At 32.0% G+C, this 27,317-nt stretch overlaps 3 protein-coding genes across 3 annotated transcripts; 2 read left to right on the plus strand and 1 right to left on the minus strand.

Annotated features, from left to right (window-relative positions):
* Positions 1-17,387: 17,387 nt before the first annotated feature.
* On the plus strand, positions 17,388-21,624 carry LOC133802190 (uncharacterized). The gene is made up of 20 exons (XM_062240469.1): positions 17,388-17,628; positions 17,743-17,870; positions 17,967-18,046; positions 18,191-18,281; positions 18,380-18,426; positions 18,519-18,693; positions 18,784-18,848; positions 18,927-19,010; positions 19,112-19,162; positions 19,258-19,320; positions 19,437-19,483; positions 19,575-19,644; positions 19,748-19,810; positions 19,901-19,990; positions 20,089-20,127; positions 20,223-20,450; positions 20,553-20,638; positions 20,739-20,787; positions 20,882-20,962; positions 21,067-21,624. The coding sequence occupies exons 2-20, from the start codon at positions 17,753-17,755 to the stop codon at positions 21,367-21,369; spliced, it is 1,830 nt and encodes a 609-aa protein (XP_062096453.1). The 5' UTR covers positions 17,388-17,628; positions 17,743-17,752; the 3' UTR covers positions 21,370-21,624.
* Positions 21,625-21,860: 236 nt separating this feature from the next.
* Positions 21,861-24,579, plus strand: LOC133802191 (uracil-DNA glycosylase, mitochondrial). The gene is made up of 6 exons (XM_062240470.1): positions 21,861-22,475; positions 22,548-22,706; positions 22,799-22,829; positions 23,345-23,480; positions 23,799-23,882; positions 24,186-24,579. Exons 1-6 carry the CDS (start codon positions 22,038-22,040, stop codon positions 24,250-24,252), a joined length of 915 nt encoding a protein of 304 aa, XP_062096454.1. The 5' UTR covers positions 21,861-22,037; the 3' UTR covers positions 24,253-24,579.
* LOC133802193 (ATP-dependent DNA helicase CHL1) lies at positions 24,412-25,946 on the minus strand. Its single transcript, XM_062240471.1, has 6 exons — positions 25,743-25,946; positions 25,332-25,661; positions 25,120-25,257; positions 24,986-25,042; positions 24,747-24,881; positions 24,412-24,636 (listed from the first exon to the last, which is right to left on the minus strand). The coding sequence occupies exons 2-6, from the start codon at positions 25,647-25,649 to the stop codon at positions 24,571-24,573; spliced, it is 714 nt and encodes a 237-aa protein (XP_062096455.1). The 5' UTR covers positions 25,650-25,661; positions 25,743-25,946; the 3' UTR covers positions 24,412-24,570.
* Positions 25,947-27,317: the final 1,371 nt, after the last annotated feature.

The following is a 27,317-nucleotide window of genomic DNA, read 5'->3' on the forward strand; positions in this document are numbered from 1 at the left end:
CATCCTGCAAATTTTCAGAAAATTTTGAATAGTTTACAGTACCGAAAACTAGGTTTAAATATATTTTCCACGCATATAAAAAAAATTAGTCACGCGTGCAACAACATGTTTGAACTTAGTTTTCGGTACTGTAAACTATTCAGAATTTTCTGAAAATTTCCATAATGCTCTAAGTAGTTATAATATACACTATCATAAAAAAAAATCGCACCGAAAACTGTTCACGGGTTGTAAACACTGATAGCCCTACCGATAGGGCTTAAAGTGAAGCCCCTATAAGAAAATTCCCCTATATATATACGCGTTTATCCAAATCCTAAAAGTAGTATTTCAGAGCCACTCGATCATCTTATTTTTTGTTATGAAATATATGCATGATATCTTCATTAAGGAATAGAAGGGCATATTTTTTCTATATAAAAAGTGTGTAGATAGTGAAATTTTTTTATTTTAACTGTTTCCTTTGTTAACTTTAACGGAATATTATAAATATTTAACAAAATAAATTTTCTAAAACTAATTAAAAATAAATATTTATTAATTATATCAATATAATAATATATAATACAAGATTATATACTAATAATTATATTAATATAATATGTTATAAAATATTATTATAATATTTCTTCTATATAATAAGTGTGTAGATAATGGAAATTCTTAGTTTTAACGGTTTATTTGTTACCTTTACAGTATATTCAAAATATTTAACAGAATGTACCTGTAACGCCCTGGTTATCCCAGAACAGTTACGGTGAACGGTGAACCGGAAATTTGACTCGCTACCCGAGTCCTTTGGTTAAAAACGTGATCTAGGTACCATTAACAGGTTAAGGTGAAAAACCAATAAAAAGGAAATGGTACATTTTTGTTAAGTAAATAAACTGCTCATGAGCCTTTTAAAATGTTTACAAGTAGTTCAAGTTACAAAAGAGTTGCTACAGTTCCAAATATACAAACTCCGCCGGCCTAAGCGGCAAAAATAGGGTAAACCCCTAGTCCCTCTGAGAACTCCTTGACCGTGGCAGTCAAGCGGCCCTGTATGTACATCACATCGCCCAAGCACTCCCTCAAAGCTGGCCAAGCTTTTCCTTTCCTTTACCTGCACCACAAAGCACCCATGAGCCAAGGCCCAGCAAGAAAACATAGCAAGACATGATATAATATCAACAACGTTCATAATAACCATTCAGGACTATCAGTCCAACAAGTAGGTGACAATAGCCAAAAGTCACAGTAATGAGCATCGCTCCCTCTAGCCATGTGACGATAGGGTCACCAGGGCTTAACTGATAGGTGATTCTTTCATAAACTTGATCAGGACAAGTGCATGGTGATTGGTCACCAACATAACCTTCCTCACGACTCTAGAGTCGAAACTATGGACAACGTCCCTTAGCCTTGTGACAAACAGTCACCGGGGTCATATACCTTGGCTATAGTCATCTGGTCGTAGACCAGGCAATCGCTTATAAGTTCCTCGACCCTAGGGTCGGACTGGCATTAATGCTTTAGAGCCATTCAATGCATGATTCTCGACTTTAGAGTCGGTCCCTGACTAGTCAGTGCTTCAAGCAGGTAATCGGCATTCAATAGCATTTAATATGCAATCCACGTCCACATATATCAATCAACACGCCTTAATATCAAACCATGCATGTCATGTACCTATACAGGGTGCAACTGTATTCATACACTGTTTTCTTACCTCTGGTTCGAGTGAGTATTATAATATGAACGACCCCTGAGAACGATCAACCTTTAAATTCCTCGACGGTCACCTGGTCATAACCAAAATATAGGATTCATCAATAAGAATGATAACCAAGGGTTCCCAAACCAAATCCCAGCCCCCGAGACATCAAATACTACCCAACCGGGTACTAGGTCCAACCCCGAGGCCTATGGTTTGAATCCCCAAGCTAAAAACCTTATTTTAGCAAAATTGGCTCTAAGGGCCGCGGCCCTCCCTGCTTTTGCGCCGCGGCGCGCCTCCAGACAAAGAGGCTCCCTACCTGCCAAACGCCAAGGGCCGCGGCGCTCCCCTGCTGCGCCGCGGTGCCCAGCCCAGAATGGCTAAGTCGGCCACACGAACCAGTTTTTCTCCCTGTGCAATTCCCTCTCAAACCAGACCTTTAAACCCCCATAATACCTCCCTCAAACATGCAATTGAACCCCCAAACCTTACCTATAACACCTCCTCACCAAAACCCAATCATCTAACACCAAAAACTCCCTTTAATCCTCACTCCCCACATCAAAATCCATGAGTTAAAAACCAGAACGAAAACAGAGCTTAATTTGAATTCAATGGTCAAAGCTTACCTTAGAACCTGTTTTGAACTTCCCACACAAGCAAAACCAAGTCTCCAACCCAGCCCTAAGTTCCTTTAGCTTGAATCCACAACTAGAGCTCCAAAACCTCAAAGAAGCAATGAAGAGGGTGATGTACAGGAATGGAGGAGGCAAAACTCTATTTTTCTCTGTTTTATTCCACAGCCTTCAGCCACTAAACCTTATATATATCCTCCCCTAAAAAGACCAAAATGCCCTTGTGACATCTAAAGCCTTTCAAACTACTCTAGGGGTAAAATTGGTACTTCTAGCTTAACCCGTTAATTATAATTAACGCTTCCCAATTCCCGCTAATCTCAATATCCTCAAACACCAATATTTCATAACCCGTTACCCTAAAATCCCCGGTAACGTTATAACCTTTAATATCATCCCGAGACTCACCCCGAGCCCCGAGCTCAAACCTGTTATGACCAAACCGATAAATCATGTTTAACGATCGTCTCATGTCGGAATATTCGAACCAATCCACATTATAATGTGGTCTCACAATATATCATTATCGCACATACAAATATACAATTATACCCTCAACGGGCCAAATTACCATAATACCCCTGTAACCAAATGTGGACTCTCATGCATGCATTTAACATTCTATTATAATATAATTCTCATAAACATGCGTAAACACATTTAATGGCATAATTAAACAGTTATGGCCCTCCCGGCCTACTAATCCAGCCATTAACCATAATAGGGAATCCGGGGCATTACAGTACCTTTAAAACTAACTTAAAAATAGATATTTATCAATTATATTAATATTAATATAAATTTAAATATTATAAAATATTATTATTATAATAATATTTGATATAAGACTACATATATAATAATTATATTAATATAAATTTAAATTCAAATGTTATAAAATATAATTATTATAATAATATATAATAGAAGACTAGATATTTGATATTTAATAACTATGTTAATATAACTTCAAATGTTATAAAATATTATTATGATAGTAATATATAATCTTATTTTTTTTACTAATTATATTAATATGTGTTGACGCGGTTTTTCGTCAACAGTGAATTATGTATAAAGCTGTGATAAATTAGTGCATAATGATTAACTGTAATAAGGAAAATGACACTTAGAAATGCTAGAAACGAAATATCAAGAACATTCGTTCTTTTTTACGTGGTTCGGAGGCTAAAATCCCCCTAGTCTACAAGTCTGTATTATTACTATATATCTCTCTATATTTTGACAGAGTATTTGCATTACAGAGAAAAAACCCAACCCCTTACCCTACCCAAGACCTTGGCATTTATAGAAAAACAAGTCATGGGTAAGCGTTGGGACCATCACGTGAATCTAAATCCCTCATGTGACCTGTCTTGCACTAATGATGAATATTACAATTTATATTAAGATATGGTCTAATCATTAGGTAAAACTGATCATGGGTCGTCTCGCATAATCAGCCATGTGATATCTGACCATGCATGTTTATGTTACATATCCGAGAATTCAGGGATAAATTGATATGTGATGTCTAATCTCGCACGTTTATATAACGTATCTAGGTTTATAAAGATCTCTGGAAATGGCAGATCTCTAGCGTACCCTGAGCTGAGCGTAGCGTCAGCTTGTCATGTGACTCTGTATTCATCAACTCGTGCTTTTTACCTGGAGAATCATGTTGTCCTTGCTAAGGAAACACGAGATTGTGAATCATCTTCAGTTCCTGGTTAGCCAGCTGTCCCGAGCTGTCTAGGAGGCTCGTGCTGAATTTTAGGACGTACAATATGAATTCAAATATTATCATTATAATAATATTTAATACAATACTAAATATTTAATACTTATACCAATATAAATGTAAATATAATAATAATAATAATATATAATATATAATCTTAATTTTTATTAAAAAAATTATCAAACAAGACTAGATATTTAATAAATATATTAATATAAATTTAAATATTATAAAATACTATTATGATAATAATATATAATTCAATTCTTTTACTAATTATATTAATATGAATTCAAATATTATTACTATAATAATATTTAATACAAGACTAAATATTTAATACTTATATCAATATAACTTTAAATATTATTATAATAATATTTTATAATATTTAAATTTATATTATAATCAGTCTTAATTTTTTTTTTAAAAATATCATTTATGTTTCAAAATGTTATCATATTATATATATTTAAACAAAATTGTAAATTTCATTTTGGTTTAATTTTTCATTTAATATATTTATGTTATTATTTTATATATAATATTATTTATTTATTTAAAATTTATATGACAATAATATAAATTTAATAAAAAATAATTAATAAATTGTATAAATAAAACAAAACCAATGTGCACGATGCTTGTATCTAGTATATAGAAATATTCATGCAGAAGAATATATATGTTTGAACCTAGTTTTCGATACTGTAAACTATTCGGAATTTTCTGAAAATTTGCAGGATGCTCTAAATAGCTACAATATACACGGTTATAAAAAAAATTCCCGCAAAAAACTATTCACGAGTCGAGAAACACTGAGAGCCCTACTGGTAGGGCTTAAAGTGAAGCCCCTATAGAAGAATTGTCCTATAAATATTTATATATATATATATATATATAAATATTCTTATAAGGACTTCACTTTAAGCTCTATCGGTGGGGCTCTCAGTGTTCTTGACCCGTGAACAGTTTTTGGCGTGATTTTTTTTATGATCTTGTATATTGTAGCTATTTAGAGCATCCTACAAATTTTCAGAAAATTAGGAATAGTTTACAGTACCGAAAACTAAATTCAAACATGTTGTTGCACACGTGATTAATTTTTTTTATGCGCGTGAAAATCAACATGTTTGAACCTAGTTTTCGGTACTGTAAACTACTCGGAATTTTATGAAAATTTGCAGGATGTTCTAAATAGCTACAATATACACAGTTATAAAAAAAAATCGCGCCAAAAACTGTTCACGGATCAAAAACACTGAGAACTCCACCTATAGAACTTAAAGTGAAGTTCATGAAGAAAAATTGTTTTGCATATATATATAGTTGGTTATAAATAAAAGTGGGTAATATTTATAAATATATAGATAAAGGTAGTTAGTAGTTAGTTAGAAATGTGTAAAAGACTAAAATACCCCTAGAGGGAAGGAGGGGTAAATGTGTAATATACATAATTAATGAGAATAGAATGAAAGAGAGGTGGAAAGAAGAAGAAGAAGAAGTCATAGTTGGTCCCCCACATGAACATGTGATGTATTATTATTTATTATTATTATAAATTGGAAAAGTTAACATCATTGTGATTCATCTTAAACTGTAGTTGTAGTGAGATAAGGTTAGGTATGGTAGTTAGAGAGTCTCATTTCACGCTCTCTTTCAGTTTTCTTCTTTCCTCTTTTTCTTTTTTTCTTTTTATTTGTACAATACAAGGTTAGTTTTTTTTTTTTTTTTAAGGGAGACAAGGTTAGGTTAGGTTAGCTTAGTCGGATTGTTAATGTTGTTATCACTAATCATATTTCATTTATTTATAAATTAAAACAATAAGTAAAGCAAACACAAATAATATTTAACGTCGGTTGCAGACTTGTTTCAAGCTTTGCTAATAAAATGAAATTATTATAAGCCAACACATTATTAACACACGTACAAAAAAACATTATAAATACATACATACATATTATTATTATTATTAAAATAATGAATGAAAAAAAAGAAAGAAAAAGAAAGGACGTAACTAGGGCATCGTCGACCACATATATATATAAATATAAATATAGGGAGATTTTGTTACAGGGGATTCAAAAAAGTCTTACTAGTGGGATCTCTATTCTGTATTTCTCACTGAATAATTTTCAGCTTCATTTTTTTAAGTAATGATATGTAGGAATGAATATTTGATTCGAAAAGCCTGCAATTCCGTCTGACCCGCAACCCAAAAATTAGATTTTTTTTTCATAATCCGTCGAATTTGGGTGAAATTTGGTTCGAACCCGATATGATTTGGATCGGGTTCAAATTTTGAAATTAATGACACATGAGTTCGGGTGTAACCCGAACCTGAACATAATTAAAAAAAATTACTAATGCCTAATTTGTAAAAAATAACATTACCAAACTAACAATAAAGTTAAAAAAATATGTAAAAAGTAAAAAAAAATAAAAAAAGTGTCAAAAAAATAGTATTTTTGAAATTTTTTTACCAATGTCCATTTTCGCCCCAAAGCCTATTTTTTTTACCAATGCCACCCAAAACTCGAAATCACCACAAAGCCCGAAAATTTCAGATTGGATTCGGTACCACTTTTCTCCACTCGAAATCCGCAAAACCCGAACCTGATGCACTCAAAACTCGAAAACCCGACCTGTGTGCACTCCTAATGATATGTGCACCCAAAATATACACCAAAACATTATATACAATGATGTGATAGTTTGGCCTAATTAATCACATTTATTAAAACTGAGATTTATTGTTTTAAAAAGCAGTGGCACGTCACCATGTGTAATGTTTGAGTTCATATTTTGGGTACACATATTATTATTATTATTTTGTAATTTTTTAGAGCATTCTATAAATTTACATAAAATTTTAAATAATTTACTATATAGAAATTATGTTGAAAATGTAAGAATGACTAAATTTTGTAAGAGAGTGAAAAATAATTTTTTCACTTCCTTATAAAATTTAGAGCATCATACAAATTTAGAAAAAATTCTAAATAATTTACCATAAATAAAATTAGGTTCAAAATGTAAGGATGACTAAATTTTGTATGGGATAGAAAATCAATTTTTTGAACCTAATTTTCAATAGTATAAATATAAATAGGTTTGTGAAGGTAGGTAGGTGCGTCGTTGCTGACAATGCATGAACCAACTCACCTCACCTCTGTGCAGTCCTACCTACTCTTTTCTTTTTCTTCTTTGACCATTTAATTTTATACACCAATTAACTTCTCTAATTAATAATCTTTCTTCATATATTATTATATCTAATAATACTATATTTTAAAGAAAAAAACTCTCAAAATAGACCTTTTTTTTTCTTGTATACATTTCGTCATTAACAAATCAAAACTGACTAGCTAGTATATAGCACTAGCTAGTTATAGCTATAGCTATAATATAATTAATGTGAAATTAATTTACTAACAAACAATACACGTGTTTCGTTGTCAGATATCATATATTGTGTGTAATCATCTTATCATCACATATTTGCATTTCAACTTTTAAAATTATAAGTCAAATATTCATTTTTTTTTAATAATTGTACTGAGTCATATATTCATTTTGAATAAGTAATATATATTATATTGGAGAATTTTCTTTTAGAAAAATTGTCGTATATGGAGAATTCTTTCTTTGTAAGCTCTATCGGTAAAGCTCTCAATGTTTTTGATCCGTGAATAATTTTCGGTGTAATTTTTTTTATGACCGTGCATATTGTAGCTATTTAGAGCATCTTGTAAATTTTCAGAAAATTCTAAAACGTTTACAGTATCGAAAACTATGTTCAAACATGTTGTTGCACACGTGACTAATTTTTTTTATGCGCGTGGAAAACAACATGTTTGAACCTAGTTTTCGGTACTATAAATTATTTGAAATTTTTAAAAATTTGTAAAATTTGCAGGATGCTCTAAATAGTTACAATATACACAGTCATAAAAAAAATCACTCCGAAAACTGTTTACAAATCGAGAACACTAAGAGCTCTACCAGTAAAACAGTTAAAGTGAAGCCCTAGAAAAATTATATATATATATATATAGTTACAGTCTAACACCATATTGAATGGTACACTTAGTGGCTCTGGTACACATGCATGTACATGCTGATCATAATTTAAGTCGAGAAAAATATTAGATATGACTATTGAATTGTTGAGAAAGGGAGCCCTTAAATCATGGGCATTATAAAGAGTATATATATATATAGGGATATATTAAATGATTGGGCAGTGTGTGGCAGAACCAAATGCTATTTATATTATATAATCCCAAAAATTAAGGGTGTTGTCTTCTTAACCTTTTTAATTATTAATCATTTGTTGCTCCTTTTGTTTTATTAGTAGGAGAAAGATATTACATAGTATGGATATAGAGGTAATGGTAAGAAATTGTAGGGTTTAATATATATTATTATAAATAAGTTTATATTGTGGGGGGAATAGTAACTTACATTATCTATCAAGATAGATTCCAAATGAAATTTACAGTGTAGAAAATCAAGAAAAAAATCAAGTGCAAACTTAAAAAATTCAAACTTTGATGAGAATGAGAACTTTGCACAACACCACTTGAGAAAAATTTCAAACTTGGGAGTAGGGCTGAACATCAGTTGGTTTTGGCGATTTTTTTCTATTCTAAAATTCAGATTTCGGTTTTCAGTTCGGATTGGTACGATAAAAAAACCGACCGACCTACTTACAACACCAAAAAAATCCGACCGATTTAGACCGCGGCTCGATCGGTCAAAACTCCCAAACTGAACTTGATTTTTTTTAATTTTTTAAATAATTTTTAAGGAAATTTAATTTTAAAAGATGTAGATTATTGGAATCCATTTTTTTAGCTTTTTTTTTTAATATGAAATTGATTCATTTAATTTGTTAACTTAAAGATTTTAACTTTATGATTTGAAAATCCAAACACATGGTTACAATGTTATATCCACAAATTTGGAACCTAAGCATATTCGGTCGGTTTCGGTTTGTACGGTCGGTTTGCGACTAACTTATAAACCGATCGATTTAATGTCGGTTTTCGCCAAGACAGTTTCAGCAGTTTTTGGTTCCCATCAGTTTCAGTTTTTTCGGTGTTCAGGCAATCGGTTTGAACGATTTATTTAGTTTTTTAGATTTTTTACACAACCCTACTTGGGGGGAAACACCAAAAGGCTCGTACGCATGTAATACCACTTCTGCTTTGCATTTCAACCAATCCTAATACATTCTCACATCTCTATTCGATATAAAACACTCTAATATTAGTATGGTTCTAAGCGCCGAGCACCAAAAATAGAAGAATTAGAAAGAAAGTAGCTCGATCTCCTTCAAAAAAAAATTAGAAGAATTGATTTTTATAAATTCGGAGAAAAAGCCTCCTATGTGGCGATTTCTCCGATTTGCCAAACAAGTGGTTCTACCTCTCTTTTATGTCTTCCCTAGCTACCAAACACATTTACATCTTTTGTCAAAAAAAAAAACATAGTTACATGGTGTGTTAATTTTATTGCATTAATTTATAATAAAACAAAGAAAAAGGAGACAAATTATACTAATTAAGTGTGTGTGGTGGGAATGGGGAGGTCACGTGTGAAGAATTTTCATCATATGTGAATTTGAATTTGAATTGAATTAAATTGAAATGTGTGGCGTTATTTTAGGGTCATAACTCATAAAAAGTATAATAAAAATAAAAAATAAAAAATAAAAAAAGTATAAAAAGTGCATATGCACCCACATGCATATAATATATATATGGTTTGAATTACCCTACTCATCACATGCGCATGCGCACATGCAACTTTCTTACTTATTAATTTATTTTACTGTTTGGTCACATCACCCTCTTCATTCTATTCTCTCTCTCCTTTTTTTTTTATTACTTTGGAAAATTTTGAAAAGTTATATACAAACAAACTAAACCATAGATTTCCGAATATTGTTTGGTATATATATTCTAACTTTATATATAGAGAGGACAATTCTCTTTCGGGGTTTTATTTTAAGCTTTATCGGTGGAACTCTTAGTATTTTTGGACCTGTAAATAATTTTCAGTATGATTTTTTTTATGACCGTGTATATTATAGCCATCTAGAGCATCCTGCAGATTTTCAGAAAATTCCTAGTTTACAATACCGAAAACTAAGTTCAAACATATTGTTGCACGTGTGACTAATTTTTTTATGTACATGGAAACAACATGTTTGAACCCAGTTTTTTGTACTGTAAACTATTCAAAATTTACAGTAAAAAAAAATCGTGCCGAAAACTGTTCACGGATCGAGAATACTAAGAGTCCCACCGGTAAGGCTTAAAGTGAAGCCCCTATAGAAGAATTGTCCTATATATATTGTTTATTATTTAACTAGCTAATTAATAAAAAGAAAATATATTGTTTAGTTCTTATATTTTTTCTGAATATGCAATCGATTTTTGTATTTTGTTAAATGATAATTCGAACTATGTGTGTTTATAAAATGGATAAAAATAGTACCCTAGAATCGATTTTGATCAAAATATTTTTCAAATATATAATTTTTCATTATTAGCTATTCGATCAGATTCTCATCATAATCAACAAGTAGGATTATGTGTTAGGTTATATAATTATTTGGTATCCTGAGTTTTATCGAAATACAGATTTTGTATTAATTTTATATTTTCAATAATTCTCATCTAGTACTTTATAATTTAAAATTGTATATATTTAGTATCCTGAACTCAAATTTGAACAGTAAAATTTTATTAATACGACCAAACTGGCATAAATTATATGTAATTAAATTTGAGTTTAAAACTGATACAATTAAAGATAATTTAGTCATATTAATCAAATTTAAGTACAAAGCTTCGATATCTCTTTTTTTTTTTAGTTCCTATCCACGTAATTTTGTGAATCCGTACCACTTTTGTTCTTTCATTTCTTTCTTTTTTTCTTTTCTTCGGAATCATTCTTTGAATTCTTTGTTCTTTAATTCGTGATTTAACTTCATTCAATATTTAACTCAAAATTACAGACGAAAGAGAAAGACTTTCGTCGGAATTCCTAGACAACACTATCAGAATTCCTAGACAACACTAATAGTACAAATTAGATATATTTTTAGTTCATATATACCTAAAGTACTGAATATATATAATCTTAAATTTAAAAATCACTACTAAATATTATTAAAAATAGAGTAATAAGTACGTATATTATTATGATATTGAAAACCAAAGCAAAATAATGAAGTGTTATTAGAAATTGAAAATGGACACGTGTGAATGAAGTGTGGAGCTCGAGAGAGAGAAGAAGAAAAAAAAAGAAGATAATATAGTTTAGAAAAGAGGACTTGGTTTGGTTGTCGGCAAAGGGGAGGGGTAGGGCCAGGTAGCCGCCGTACGAATGAGCGGTCAACCGTCAGACATGGGAGGTGGTGGTGGTGGTGATGGTCGTATTGGGCCCCACCTAACGGAAACAAGATCACATAGCACGTGTCCCTAACGTGGCAAACTGCCATAACCGACAATAACCGTGACCTCGTCCTTTTATTATTTTTTTCAAATTTTAAATAAATAAATAAAAGAAAATTCATAAATTCATTTTTAAAGTTGAATTGACTTGATTTTTTTTTTCTTCTTTTCTTGTGGTCGACTTGACCGTCATCAGCGGCCTCTTGGGGAAAACGACAATTTTTCTTTCTTTCTTCTTTTCTTTACTTTGAACACAAACACAACTTTCATCGATCGATAATACATACATTTCTCAGTACATCTTTTTAAACACACATACATTAACATTAATATAATCAAATTATATTTTATAGGAAATTTGTTTCGAAAAAAGCCTTATCGGTAGAGTTTTTTTGTGCTATTAACTCGTGAATAATTTTTTGTGCGATATTTTTATGATCGTGTATATTGTAGTTATTTAGAGCATTCTTTAAATTTCCAGAAAATTTCGAATAATTTATAATACCGAAAACTAGTTTAAAAATAGGTTGTTGCATGAGGGACTATTTTTTTTTATGTGCGTGGAAAATAACATGTTTTAACCAAGTTTTCGGCTTTGTAAATTATTCACAATTGCTCTAAATAACTACAGTATACTCGATCATAAAAAAAATTCACGCTGAAAATTATTCACGAGTCGAAAATACAAAACAGATCTATCGATGAAGCTCGAAACCCCTACCATAGAATCCTCCTATATATATAGTGTATATATAGATCTCCATTGAAGATGAGGATAACAAGATATATTGTTGTAGCATATGATATCCAACACACATAAATATATAATGTAAGATATGATAATTGGTGCAATGATTTACTATTAGATCCAAATTCAAAAATTCAAATTTTCAGGTGAGATTTGATATTAGATTTGTACTAATCACTAATTATTATGACGGGAAGTGTTAGATACTTTAAAATATAACGAACTAGTATTCGGTAGAAAAAAAAAACCTACTACCTAGAACTAGAAAAGTATATTGCCTTTTGGGAAGGAAACAAATTAAAAGATGACCAAATTAAATTGAATAGTTTTGAAAAGTATAGTATAATATTAGGAGGACTAGGACCAGTAACTTAATTTGTATATTATTGTCAATAATTTAGATCACAAAACTTTTTGGTGGTACCTGCAAAAAAGATATATTCCAAGGCTTAATAAGTCAGTCAAGTCAAGATTTGTGAAAATCTTATCAAGATTAAAAAGCAAAATCCCAAAAATAAATAATATAGTTAGTTCATGTTATACACATCTTGATCTTGGACCCACCAATTATTCAATCACTTAAAAAAACCAAATTAATTACATATTATTTAGGATTCAAGACTACCTATATATAAACTCATATAACAAACCAGATTATTTTTCACCTAAAACCTCATAAATAATAAGGTCGTGTTTTATTTTATTAACATATATAGTCGAATTTGATTATTTCTTTATTAATTTGGGATTTGACTTCTACTTATATATTTATAAAAAAAAATTTAAAAAGTGTTTAGTTGAATTTTTAAAAATATATTTAATCTTCTTGGAAGGCCATCCCAAAGAAGTTGACATCCTTTACTTCTTAAGGTTTATACACACACAAGTTGTATATATATATATATATATTGTGTTTTGTTTAGATTTTCCTTTACACATCTCTATATATATGTGCTTTTAATTAGTAATTCTTGCATTTTACAAAAAAAAAATACAAAATATCTTATTGAGCACATTTTTCTTATTTAAGACTGTAATTAGTAATATTTTATTTAATTTAAATGAATTTTATATTTTAAAATATTTTCTAAAATATATTATTATACTTTTGAAGTAAAATTTCATGATTTTTTAAAATATATTATTTGTTTTAAAAAAGAAAAAAAATTAAATATATTTTATTATTATTTTTAAATAATTAATTTCTATATATATATATTTATAAAATTTGAGCTATTTTTTTTATATACTAGTTGAGCACTGAGATATACCTTAGAGCATCTCCAATACATGTAATACTACCAATTTTGGGAGAAATGTCAAATATTATATTTTATTTAATTAGTACAAACTTAACTAAAAAAAGAAAAAAAAACCAAGCAACGTTGCCAAAAAATAAAGTTGAATATTTGGTATTATTGTTGACTTTGGAACTTATACATGAATATAAGGCAACGTTGTATTGGTACCAGCGTTGCTGATGCTTTTAGAGGCACTACTCTTTTTTTTAATGTTTATTTTTAATACGTCCACCTACTCATTTAATATGTTTAAGTTGTGGATTCTTAGTTCAAACTAAAAAAAATTGAAAATAATATTATATATATATGGAAAATGAATTATGTGTTAACAAACATGAAAAATGCGTATTATATAGGTAGCTAGGGTTGGGGAATTTAAGACAAATGTTTGGTAAGAATGATGGAGATGTTAATTGGTACGTAATGGAGATAAAAAGCCAAAAGAATGGATAGAAGATTAAATATTATTCAAATGATCATGTTATCTTTTAGAGAATTGCTATTGAGCACACAAGGAGGTGACGTACTGCTGTTGGTATAATTTAATATGGGGTTCTAGATATTTGAATTTAATAAATGGCTTATACTTTTTTTGACCCTGTGTTTTGACAAATTACTTTTTGGACCCTATGTTTTGTAAAATAGTTAAAATAGAACCCTAAATTCAATTTTGATGAAGAAAAAATTGAATATAACAACACAGTTTTTAAGCAGAATAATTTTATTTTTGTTCTGAATTGTTAGTTTGGTAAATTATTTGTGATTTTAGTTGAGAAAACATTGACCAAAATCGGGTTTAGGGTTCTATTTTAACAATTTTACAAAACATAGGGTCCAAACAGGTAATGAGACAAAACACAAGGTCCAAAAAGATATAAACTCTTCAATAAATATTATAGAATATTGCTAACCAACCATAAAGTGCCACCTCATGCAATGTTGAACACATTAATGTATCAAATAACAACACTTTATCATTTGTAGTACAAATATTTGTTCCGTTTTTAAGAAAATAATAATATATATTATATAGCATATATTTTAGATATTTTGTTTGTCTTTTTCTTGAATCTCTTGTCTTTCCGCCAAACAAGGGATTCTACCAAACATGGTGTAAAGGTAGTCTGGTTCAATTAAGTAAGTAAGAATAGAAGAAGAGTTGTAATGGGTTGGAGTTGGGGGTATACACGTGGTGACATGCAGGAATGACGTGTCAGGTCGTAATGTCCTTTTCCCCATTTTTAACACATAATACGTGGATACATGTCCCTCTGACGTGTCCCTCTTTCCACTTATTTTATCCTAATTAATTTTCATTATTTTATATATATATTTATACACTACAACTGCCAAAACCATACCATTATACGTGATCATCATATCACACATGATATCATTATATATTTATTCAATATCTACTAGCTAAAGTATAATAATTAAAAGTATCTTAGTTAGTTATTAGTTAATGAAGATTTTGTACGTAATAGCTATATATATATATACAAATAATTATATTATGATTATCTAATAAGGTGGACGGTAACATATATAATAAAGGTAAAAAGGAAGAGTTATATATTTTGATCACTTTTTATCTATCTATCTATCTCTTATATATATATATATATGAACACATCAAATGTGAATGTGGATATTTTATATATTATAAGGTCGACCACTCCAAAACAAGTGGCTTTTTTTTCACATATCAAATGTATATATATATATATCTATATATATATCCACAAAACATTATTATTTAATATAATTATTAATTGTAGAGAATCGAACAAAATCGAAGATTCATTTGGATGGATCCTTGTTTTTTCGTTATCCAAACATATAATAAATATATATATAGATTTGTATATATTACTTTGCACCCAAGCTCTCTTTTTATTTTGCTAACTAATTTTGACTTTAATATACATATCGAGAGAACTTTTAATAAAGTGTTATTATTGTATAATTAATCATCTTTATTTCTTTAAGGTAAAAAAAAAAATTAATTAGGAAAAAGTATATATAATATGCTTGAAATGAACCCCACTACCCTGGCTACTTTAAATGCATATATTTGTCTTTGATAATAATAATAATAATAACAATAATAATAATAATAATATATAAATAAAAAAGAAGGATAAGTAGAGAAAATGAATTGAATGGTTTGTTGTGTTATTTGTTGAAGTGTAAGTGGTTTGGTCGTTTGGTGGTTTTCTTCAGATACAATTAAAAAGGGTTCTGCCTCCAAAGATTAATCAATTTTTAAAAAAAATAAAAAGAACAAAAAGAAAAAGAAAAAGAAAGTGTTTGTTGGCGTATTATATATTTATTTATTTATTATAATGCTTTCACTTTGAATTTGATAATGATTTTTGACTCCAAAATCTGCCCTTTCGGAAAGTGTTTACACTTTTTTTTTTCTTTTTCTTTCTTTGAGTTCATATGCATATATAATTGGAATATACTTTCCTTCATACTAAATTACTATCTAATAATAATTAATTAATATATATACTACATCTACTTCTTTAGTTTCCTCTCTACTTTTTCTCATTCCATCTCCATGCCATTCGAATAATCCAAACAATAAAATAGAGATGACAATAAGCATGGCCGTCAAATAAGACTACTCTTTTATTTATTTATTTATCTCTTTCTCATGGTTGAATTTTATAAATTGTGATTTATGCAATGACTTAACATGCTTTTAGGCTAGACGACAAGCTTTGTTCGATAAAAGAAATATCTTCGTTGGGTTGCAACATACATGATCAGTTGTAGACAAAAAAAAAGAAATTTAATATAAGTGGTAAGGATCGAGAAATGCTAAGGGGTACCACTGGTGCTCAACACCACAAAGAAGTGACATACAGTTATTGATGCAATAAAATATCGTGTCTCACACATTTGATTGGTGTCACATCATGTGTTGTTGGATACCTTAAGAGGCCAAATAGCAACACTCGATGATAAGCTTTGTTCGATGAAAGAAATCTCTTCATTGGGTTGCAACATATATGATGAGTTGCAGACAAAAGGATAGAGAAATGCTAAGGGGTCCCACTGATGCCTAACACCACAAGGATGAGGCATATTGCTATTGGTGCAATCAAATATCAAGTCTCGCCTATTTGAATTTAATAAGTATTATAAGGTATTGCTAGAGTGTCACATCGTGTGTTGTTGGACACCTTAAGAGGACAAATAGCAACACTCGATAAGGATAATGTAATTAATATTTAGAGGAATGAAATTGTTTGTTAGGACACCTACTTAATTATCACACACAAAAGACATTAATTTAGTATTTTCATGTAAAGTTTTATTTAATATATATATATTTTTAATAATATTGGGAGTATATTTAATTTGTGTGTGTGTGAATGAATGAATGTTAGAGTAAGTGTGAGCATAGGAAATGGTGGAGCCTTTGAGTCTGGAGCAACAGATATCAGTGGTCAGTCATGACTGCTTACTGGTGTCAATGGTGTGGTGTGTCTATTGTCTAGTGGAGAGAAAACTTAAGGTCAGGCCAGGCCAGGCCAGGGCCCCTCTCTCTCTCTCTCTCTCTTTCTTACATTTTCACTTTTTCTTTTCTTTTCTTTGATTGGGACCCTCAAAAATAAAAAGAAATCAAACAAAGAAAAAAAAGAAAGAAAGAAATATTTCTTTTGGGTATATATATGTATATAAAAAAAAAAAAAAAATTGGATGTGAGAGGTATTGGTGGAGACTCAGTCACTGTGTAAATATTGATACTTTTTTTTTTTGGATATAAAAAGCCGCCAATCCTTTAGGAATCTCATAGCATAAATGCAAACACAAAGTCCATAGGCATATTTGATATATTCCATTTACTGTTGTTGTTGTTGTTGTTTCATTTTCTCTTTCGTTTCCTTTAAATCCATTCCATTCTCATTATTTCATATAATCTTTCTTTGCTCTGACTTGACTGACTTTCAAGTTCAACCCCTTTTCTTCTTCTTCTTCTTCTTCTTCGGTTCTCATTCACACCATATACAATACAAGGTGGTTGTTTTACTAATACTAACAAAGAATGAATGAATATATATTGTAATTTGTGTGTTGGAAATGGCTGAGGCTGAGGCTGATGATGGGTTTACTTGTTTTGGTTTTTGTCAGAAATAGAAAAATGAAGTATGTTTTGGTGACGGGTGGAGTGGTGAGCGGTCTTGGCAAAGGAGTCACTGCTAGCAGCATTGGTCTCCTCCTCAAGGCCTGTGGACTTCGAGTCACTTCCATCAAAATTGGTCTCTTTTTCTTCTTTGGAAAAATCTTAAAAGATAATGGATACTAAGATGAGAATATGAATGAGTTTTTGGTTTTGTTTTTGATTTTGTTTTCAGATCCTTACTTGAACACCGATGCCGGAACCATGTCCCCTTTTGAGCATGGAGAAGTGTTTGTGTTAGATGATGGGGGTGAGGTAGGTACACCACAAAATACCAAACAAAACAAAACAAAACAAAACAAAAAAATGAAAAATAAGTTCATGTTTTCCTCCTCCTCCTCCTAACTAGTACTAATTTACTAGTATGAAACATGATGATGGGGTTTTGATTTTGCTCAGGTGGACTTAGACCTTGGAAACTACGAACGTTTCTTAGATATCAAGCTCACCCGTGACAATAACATCACAACTGGAAAGATTTACCAGGCAAGTAGTAGTGCCTTAACTTGCACTTTTCATGCACTTTTATGTCAACTCAATGGTTTGTTACTAATTAAATCAAATTTACTTGTTTGTTGTTGCAGTCAGTTATTGACAGGGAAAGAAAGGGAGACTATCTGGGAAAAACTGTCCAGGTTTCTTTTTCCCTTCTAGATCACTCTTTTTTTTTTCTTTTCACACACAGCCAAGTTTTTGTTTTTGACATGTATTTGGTGGTGTTACTTAGGTTGTTCCTCACATCACAGATGCGATCCAAGATTGGATAGAGAAAGCAGCACAAATTCCAGTGGATGGAAAGCCAGGTCCAGCTGATGTCTGTGTCATAGAACTGGGTGGAACTATAGGAGACATTGAGTCCATGCCATTCATTGAGGCATTAGGCCAATTTTCATACCGTGTTGGTGAGAATCAGCATAAACTTTTCGACTTTATATCATAACTATTCTGACTGTGATCTTTCTCCTCATTTTATAACATGATATGCCTTTCAGGACCTGGAAATTTTTGCTTGATTCATGTCAGCCTTGTGCCTGTCTTGAATGTCGTTGGTGAACAGGTAATCTTCTTGTTCTGTCTTCATACAAATTATGTGAGGTTGGTCACTGGTGTAACGCTATGCTTGTTTTTTCTTCAGAAAACAAAGCCTACTCAACACAGCGTACGAGGGCTGAGATGCCTTGGTTTGACACCACATCTCCTGGCTTGTCGAAGCACAACGGTTTCCCTCTCTCTTTCTCTCTTTCCTTTTCTCTCATGGAGCATGAAATCTCAGCTAGATATTCGCTTTGTCATGTTGGCTAAAGGTTCCTTACTTTACAGGCACTTGAAGAGAACGTGAAGGTGAAGCTATCTCAGTTTTGCCATGTCCCAGTAAGTCAACAGAAAAAAGGAGCTATGCAAATTAATTGGAATATTAGACACATAGAATCTTCTTTCTAATGTGTTTTTCTTGTATTCTATTACAGAAAGATAACATCATTACTCTTTATGACGTTTCCAACATTTGGCATATTCCTCTGCTCCTAAGGGTTAGTGGTTTCTTTTCAATCTTTCTAATTTCTGCTATGTACCATTAATTAACTGCAACTACAACTACCATGTGCAAGTGCAAATGATGGTTTATTTTCTTCTACTCATCTATTAGGATCAGAAGGCTCATGAAGCCATCTTCCAAGTTCTTAACCTTCAAAGGTTTGTTGGATAAGTTCTTAACCATCTTTTTGGTTCATTTTATGGTAGTTAGCACCAAAATCACACAAAAATATGTTTGAATAACTTGCAGCATAGCCAGGGAGCCTGATTTGGAGGAATGGACTTCCAGAGCTGAAACTGCTGATGTGCTGCATGAGCCGGTATGTCTCTTCTCATCTCATCTTGCAAGTCAATTATAATTTTCTATCTATTTTTCACCAAAGAAATTAAATATATATATATATATCATTTTGTTTACTGCAGGTTCGTATTGCCATGGTTGGGAAGTATACAGGCCTATCAGATTCTTACCTCTCTGTACTAAAGGTGCACACCAACCACTTTTCAATACATGCTTGTACATTAGTATTATAATGTTTTTTAGAGTTTAAACCCATGATGCTTTGCTTTCTTTAGGCTCTTTTGCATGCATCTGTTAGCCTACATAAGAAGCTTTTTGTGGACTGGGTTCCAGCCTCTGACTTAGAGGATGCAACGGCTAAAGAGGTTGCTATAAAATTTCACTTCTCATGTTGTTCACATTATTATAATAATGTTCTTATTGGCTTTGTAACCTGACACACAATCACGTTCATCATAAGCAGAATCCTGATGCTTATAAGGCTGCCTGGAAGTTATTAAAGGTCTGTGTTTTCTTTGCCTTGGTTTTGCTTCATATCTAAGTTTGTCAGCCTTTTTCTGATCCGGGTAGTTAAGCTAACTATGCCTGTATCTTCAGGGCGCAGATGGTGTTCTTGTCCCAGGGGGGTTTGGTGACAGAGGAGTGCAGGGGAAAATTCTTGCAGCAAAGTATGCGCGAGATAACAGAATTCCCTACCTTGGAATTTGCCTAGGAATGCAGACCGCGGTGGTCGAGTTTGCACGGTCTGTTCTTGGTCTACAAGATGCTAACAGCACTGAGTTTGAGCCTTGCACCAAGAATCCATGTGTCATATTTATGCCTGAGGTCTACACTTGAAACTTTTTCTTTTAGTACCGAAATGTCTACTCTGCTCTGCTCTTTACTCCATAAGCATATCTGATCTCTTCACTTGTTCATAATAAGCAGGGCTCAAAAACACACATGGGCGGCACCATGCGACTTGGATCAAGAAGAACATATTTTCAAGTCATGGACTGCAAATCAGCCAAACTGTAAGTCTATACATCCCAAAGGTTAAGATTAAAAAATGAGATTGTCTCCATAATGACAAGACTAATAATGCCTTGTATTAATTCTGTGGTCCTTACTTAGATATGGGAATAAAAGCTTCATTGACGAGAGACACCGCCACAGATATGAGGTATGCAGCAAAGCAAAGCAGGCAGCATTTAAAGTTTTATGGTTGAGACAGAGAAGGAGTGGATTGAATTGTGTTGTGTTGTGTTGTATTGCAGGTTAATCCTGAAATGGTTGGACGTCTTGAAAAGGCTGGCCTGTGCTTTACAGGGAAGGATATAACAGGTCGACGAATGGAGGTAGGAACTTTCATGCACTAATATATATATATATATATATTGAGTCTTTTGGTGATGTTCTTCATAATGAGTTTGATGATATTGGTGTGGACATGTCATGGCAGATTGTTGAGCTTCGGAACCATCCATACTACGTTGGGGTTCAGTTCCACCCTGAGTTCAAGTCAAGACCAGGAAAGCCTTCTGCTTTGTTCTCAGGGCTTATAGCAGCCTCATGTGGGCAGCTAGAGAGTCTGCTGTTGGTGCAAGGACAAGGATGTGAGAGCAACACTAAGAGAATTCACCCCATGACAGCAGGAGCAGGAGCAGGCAACAACATTGATCCCTCAGCTCCCATAATATACCAAAATGGAACTGCAACACTAGAGCTAGATGGAATTTATAGCCTTTGCAATGGGGTACACTAGTAGTGGTTTTCCTAAGAATATCTTTTTGGTAGTATTGGAAAGAGGATTGGTTGCTGTGTATAGTATTGGGATTCATATATATATATATATTATATAATGTGGATGATGATGATGATGATGATGATGGTAGAACTGGGGCTGAATCCGGTTTTTTTGAACGGGTTGAGCTTGTGAAAAGTTCCTTCCACATGAGTTGTACTATTGCTATTATTACTACTGCTACTGGGTATTGGGAAAGGTGTAGTTTTTGTGTGAGAGCTGAGGACTGAGGATGACTTTCCTTTATAGATAATCCTCTTGTTTGATTGAGTAATGTCATAACTAATGTTTGAAGATGATATATTATGAGTCAACTTTAATTAATAATACTACCCAAGTCTTCTTCCTTGACCAAAAGACTTAACTTTTTCACACCACATTATTATTATTAAGATTGGACTGAAATCAGTCAATTAGAAAAAAAGATCAGTATTATTAAGTTAATAAGAGGTAAAAATTGATGAAATTGTAACAATAGTTGAAAAAAGTTTGAACTTTGATTTCTAAAATATCCCTAAAAATTATATTTTTTCTTAAAAATACCATCTTGAAATGAGACTCCTTTACAATGTAATGCACTAATATTACTTCCCGCCAAATCGGAGCAAAGAAAGAAAGGAAGAAAGTCAATGGCTTTGAGACCCAAAACCCTAAGGGATTTCCTCTCTCCACACCCACAACCAGAGTCACACCCACCACCAAAGCGCTTAAGGGCTTCCTCATCGGGCTCCGATGGGGATTCCGACGTCCTCTCCGCCGAACAGAAGTCGCGCATGGAGTTTCAAAAACTGGTGGCCAATGCCAAACGCAACCTCAAAGTGTGTTCCGAGAGAGTGAAAGAAGCTTCTGGTAAGCTCCCATTGGACTTGGAGGAGCTTTTGGTTGAGAAGTCGTGGCTGGAAGCTCTCCCTGGTGAACTCCACAAGCCCTATGCCACCACCCTTTCCAACTATCTCCAAGCCGAGACACGCGCCGCCACTGTACCCATATATCCACCTCCGCATTTGATCTTCAATGCTCTGAATTCCACCCCTTTTGACACTCTCAAGGCTGTTATCCTCGGCCAGGTACGTGCCCACATTCATTACCTATGGATTGATTCTTCATCGTCAATGCCAATATTGGAGCTTGTGTTTCAGGATCCGTATCATGGCCCCGGTCAAGCCATGGGTCTTTCTTTCTCAGTCCCGGAAGGGGTTAAGATACCTTCCAGTCTCAACAACATTTTTAAGGAGCTTAAGCAGGATCTGGGCTGTTCTATTCCTTCTCATGGAAATCTTGAAAAATGGGCTGTTCAGGTTTTTTTTTAATCTTTTGAATAAACAAAGTAGCTTCATATTATCATTATGCCCCTATACTTGATGAATGTTTCTCATAATTTCCATTGCAGGGTGTGCTTTTACTCAATGCTGTTCTCACTGGTAAGACATTATTCAGCAAGTAATTTACTATTCAAATTATGATCGATATCTTTGGTTCAAGCTTATTTAGCATATGACTATGTACTATGTGTCTCTCTTATCCATGTTTAGTATTATCTTTTGACTTTTTTCATAAAACAAAACATAAATGGGAAAAGAGAAAGAAGATAAAGCTTCACCGATTTTGTCTGAGATGATTTCTGGTTGTTGAAAAATCCCATATGCTTTAGTAGAACTATAATATATATCTTTTTCCTTCTCCTGGTATCAACAGGGTTGTAATGCTTGTGAAGATATGATCTTTGCTCCATATTTAATGTTTTCTTGGTGTTTACTCTATTGTCAGTCATGGGAAAGATATTATGCTAACATTGTTTTTGGTTTAGGAGCTAGCTATCTCTAGTATTATTTGTTTCTTTTTCATTTCTTGTAATTTTCCCCTTAAGCATGTCTCCGAGTTTTTTTTTTTAATATTCCTTTTCCCATGTAAAATTGCTACTAATTTTCCTTTGCAGTAAGGAATCATCAGGCTAACTCGCATGCAAAGAAAGGGTGGGAGCAATTTACTGATGCTGTTATTAAAACAGTCTCACAAAAAAAGGAAGGAGTTGTCTTTCTTCTTTGGGGAAACTCTGCTCAAGAGAAACGCAGGTACTTGTATTTTGCTCTATATATGCATTGATACCTTATCCGGGCTTGAAAACATATAGAACGGATGAGCACCTAGAGATCATATTTTATAGTTTGCCCAATGTTTGTCCTAAGTAATTTTTTATTTACTTTTAAAATGGGCTTACCTAGGGGAAAATTCCAAGGCATACCCCAATGGTAGAGCAACTGGAGCAGAAAGAAAATAATTTTTCATACTCCTATCATTGATGTATACAAGTTCATTATCTTGCTGTATCGAGTTTAGAAGGATTATATGGTTTTCTATTTTTTTGAGTTTATTGTGTAATTTGTACACAGGTTAATTGATGAGTCTAAGCATCACATTCTGAAAGCAGCACACCCTTCTGGTTTGTCTGCAAACAGAGGCTTCTTTGGTTGCAAGTGAGTATCACTAGAAAATAACATATATATATAAATTAAAATGGTGTTGCTTGTAAAGGATACTAATTTCTAATTTTATTATTTAGAGTAAATTCCCCTAGTATGTGCATCAAATAATCTCTGTTCTGTTCCTTGTTTTGTTTAGCCTCTTGTGAAGAAAAGGAAAAAAAAAAAAAAAACCTTTGTTGCGTGTTAGAGCAGCTAGTAGTTGATACATGATTGGTAACTTGCATTGGCAGCCAAGCCAACCAATAACGTAAAGTGATTGTAATATTTGCTTTGCTTTTTAAATGACTTGAACAGGCATTTTTCTCGCACTAACCAACTGCTGGAGAAGATGGGAATTGACACCATAGATTGGCAGCTTTGATATAATAGAACAGCAAAGCTAGCTGCTTTTGATGAAGTGTTGCTCGGCATATCCAGCTCAGGCTCTCCTTCATATGTATAGTTTTGACTTTTGACAGAAGAAAGAATATGGCAAAACCCTTTTGTATTCAGATTGCCTGATTAGATTACTAATGCTCTATTTTGCTCCAACAGTACTCTCCTATTTGAAAACGAATGATTTGATCATCAGTTTTTAGTCATACAAGAGAACCATATGAAATGTTGGTATGTATCTTATTTGAAAAAAGAAAAAAAATGGTATTTGTAATCAAATTTGAAGATGAAGTTCTTCCATTGTTCACTTGTAGATCCATTCATTTGCACGGCCTCCAGATTCGTCCATGTCTATAAAAATGCTGACTGCCTGCATTCATGCATAATTCAAACATGTCATTATTTCAACTTTTTTTTATTTTTTATTTTGTGCTAAAAATACATACTTGAAATTCTATACTTTGAAAGAAAAAAACTCACCTTTCCTATACGAGGCCTTTCCTTGGAGTTTTGGAGGCTGTTTCTGATATGTGACACAGCTCCCCAACACTTCAAGTTATTTGCCACATCGTCAAGCCTCAATATATACTCTTCTTCAGTCAGTGGAAACGATCTCTAATATATGCACATATATGTATGCATATATATATATACAATCAACTGTTAAAAGTTGTAGTGAAAAGCCTAGAAAATTCTCACTAATAAAAGTTTAAACATACCTGCTCCATGTACTTCCACATGACATTCATAGCAAGCAGATTTCTTCCCATGAACTCCTACATTAATTAATTTGGGGGCATTAAACACTGTCCAACTCGAGTGCTGAAGTGCATACATAAACATGTTCTTATACCTTCTTTATGAGTTGAACATCATAAGACTTTCCGTACTTGTTTCTAATAAGAGTGGCCAAGTCTAACCCACTAAAGGCTGAATCATCTTTTCCAACTATTCTTTCAAGATTGTCTCTGATACTTTTGCTACTTGATTCCTGCAAAAACCCAATTAACCATTCATTAGCAGGCTCTTCCATTAATTTATTAGTAGCCCATTTCCAGTGCCTACCTGGGTGCCATAGTTAAGTTTTTCTGAGTTGGGTTTGGTGGAATCTGCAGATTCTTCATCATCATCATCATCATCTTCTGATGAGTCATCCTCATCTGGGGAGATTGTATTATCCAAGGCAGCTCGAGTAGAAAAGATAAGCCTATTATTATTATTGGATGTGGAAGTGGTGGCAAATGAGACATTCTTATTATATGAATATGAATATGAATGAACTAACAAAGACCCTTTTATGTCCAAGTACTTCCACAGCCCATGATTACTACCACTACTACTATTACATCTACAGTGGGGACTTGTTATGTTTATGCTGCTCATCTCCTCCTCTATCTGCAAATTATTATTATTAGAACCAACAAAATATGAATACATAATGATAATAAAGCTGTAAGAAATCTAGTACTACTGAACCTGATTGATACAAAAGCCAAGAATGATAGCTACAAACTGTGTTTGATCATAAGTTGAGAGGAAGAGTAATCTTCTTTTCTTTTACTTGTACGGCTGTAGCAGCTAAAGAATCAACCAAACCAACAACAATGGAGGATAGTAGGCCAATGACCACCAGTCACGTGGATTCAAACTCAGGACAAGTGACAACCACTCGTGTCGTGTAGAAGGAGATAATACATATTTATATATATATATATTTGATAATTCTTTTACATTCCTTCACTTTAAGCCTGGCTTTCTCGACCAGTGAATAGTTTTCGGTGTAATTTTTTTTTATGACCGTGTATATTGTAGCTACTTAGAGCATTCGGCAAATTTTCAGAAAATTCTGAATAGTTTACAGTACCGAAAGTTAGGTTTAAACATGTTGTTTTCCACGCGCATAAAAAAAATTAGTCACGTGTGCAACATGTTTGAACTTAGTTTTTGGTACTGTAAACTATTACTATTCAGAATGTTCTAAAAATTTACAAAATGCTCTAAATAGCTACAATATACATAATCATAAAAAAAATCGTGCCGAAAACTGTTCACGGGTTGAGAACACTACCGATAGAACTTAAGGTGAAGACATTTCAAAAAATTCCCCAATATATCAAAAAAAAAGTGAACCAACCAAAACTCAGAGCTTCAATTCATAATCCATTTATCTACCACAAAATGAACACTTGGGGCCCGGCCTACTTTTTGAACCAAGGGCGGAAATGGGCCGAGTCTTGCTGGCCCATCTAATAATGTAAGTAGGGCCGACAACAGATTTTTATTTTTTTAATAACTTTTATTGTTACCAAAAGGAACAAATTTAAAAAAAAAATTACTAAAAGTAAAAATTACAAAAATACAGAAGGTATAATAGTAAAAACAGAGTTACTTTTATTTTATTTTTGTAAACTAATTTGTAACAATACAATTTTTTTAATTAAGCAAAGTTTACAAGTTTGTAACTACATGTTACAATTTTATAAACAATATTTATACTAAATAAAAAATTGTAACAAGCAATAACACAATTGTTATAAATTGTTATTTATATTTTTGTAATTTCTGTATAATTATGTATTTTTCATTTTTTTTAAATGTATAGTGTTATGTGTAATTTATAAAACTGTTATCTATATTTTTGTAGTTTTGTAGTTTTGTATAATTTGGTATATTTCAGGTTTTTTTTTTTAAATTGGACAATTCATAGGAATATAAAGCAAACGAATGTACTTCTTTTGATGATAAATGGACATAAATGTCTTCTTTAAATATTAAAAAAGTAACATATATTTATATACATTAACTAATATACCATTATAAAGAAATTCTTTGGACATATTATAATTTTTTTCAAATATGAAAATTAGATGTGATTTTATTAATAAATTTGATCCTTATGAAATATTTTTTTGAAATTATAAAGGACAAATAAATTAAAAATATATATAATTGTTGCTAACTAGAAAGAAGCTCTGTGCAGAAATTTTTACAACCCGTCCAACCCGAATAATCTGCCTAAACCAATCCAAAAAAATTGAAAAAAAAAACGTA

Source organism: Humulus lupulus, chromosome 9 (assembly GCF_963169125.1).
Source record: "Humulus lupulus chromosome 9, drHumLupu1.1, whole genome shotgun sequence".
NCBI lineage: Eukaryota > Viridiplantae > Streptophyta > Magnoliopsida > Rosales > Cannabaceae > Humulus > Humulus lupulus.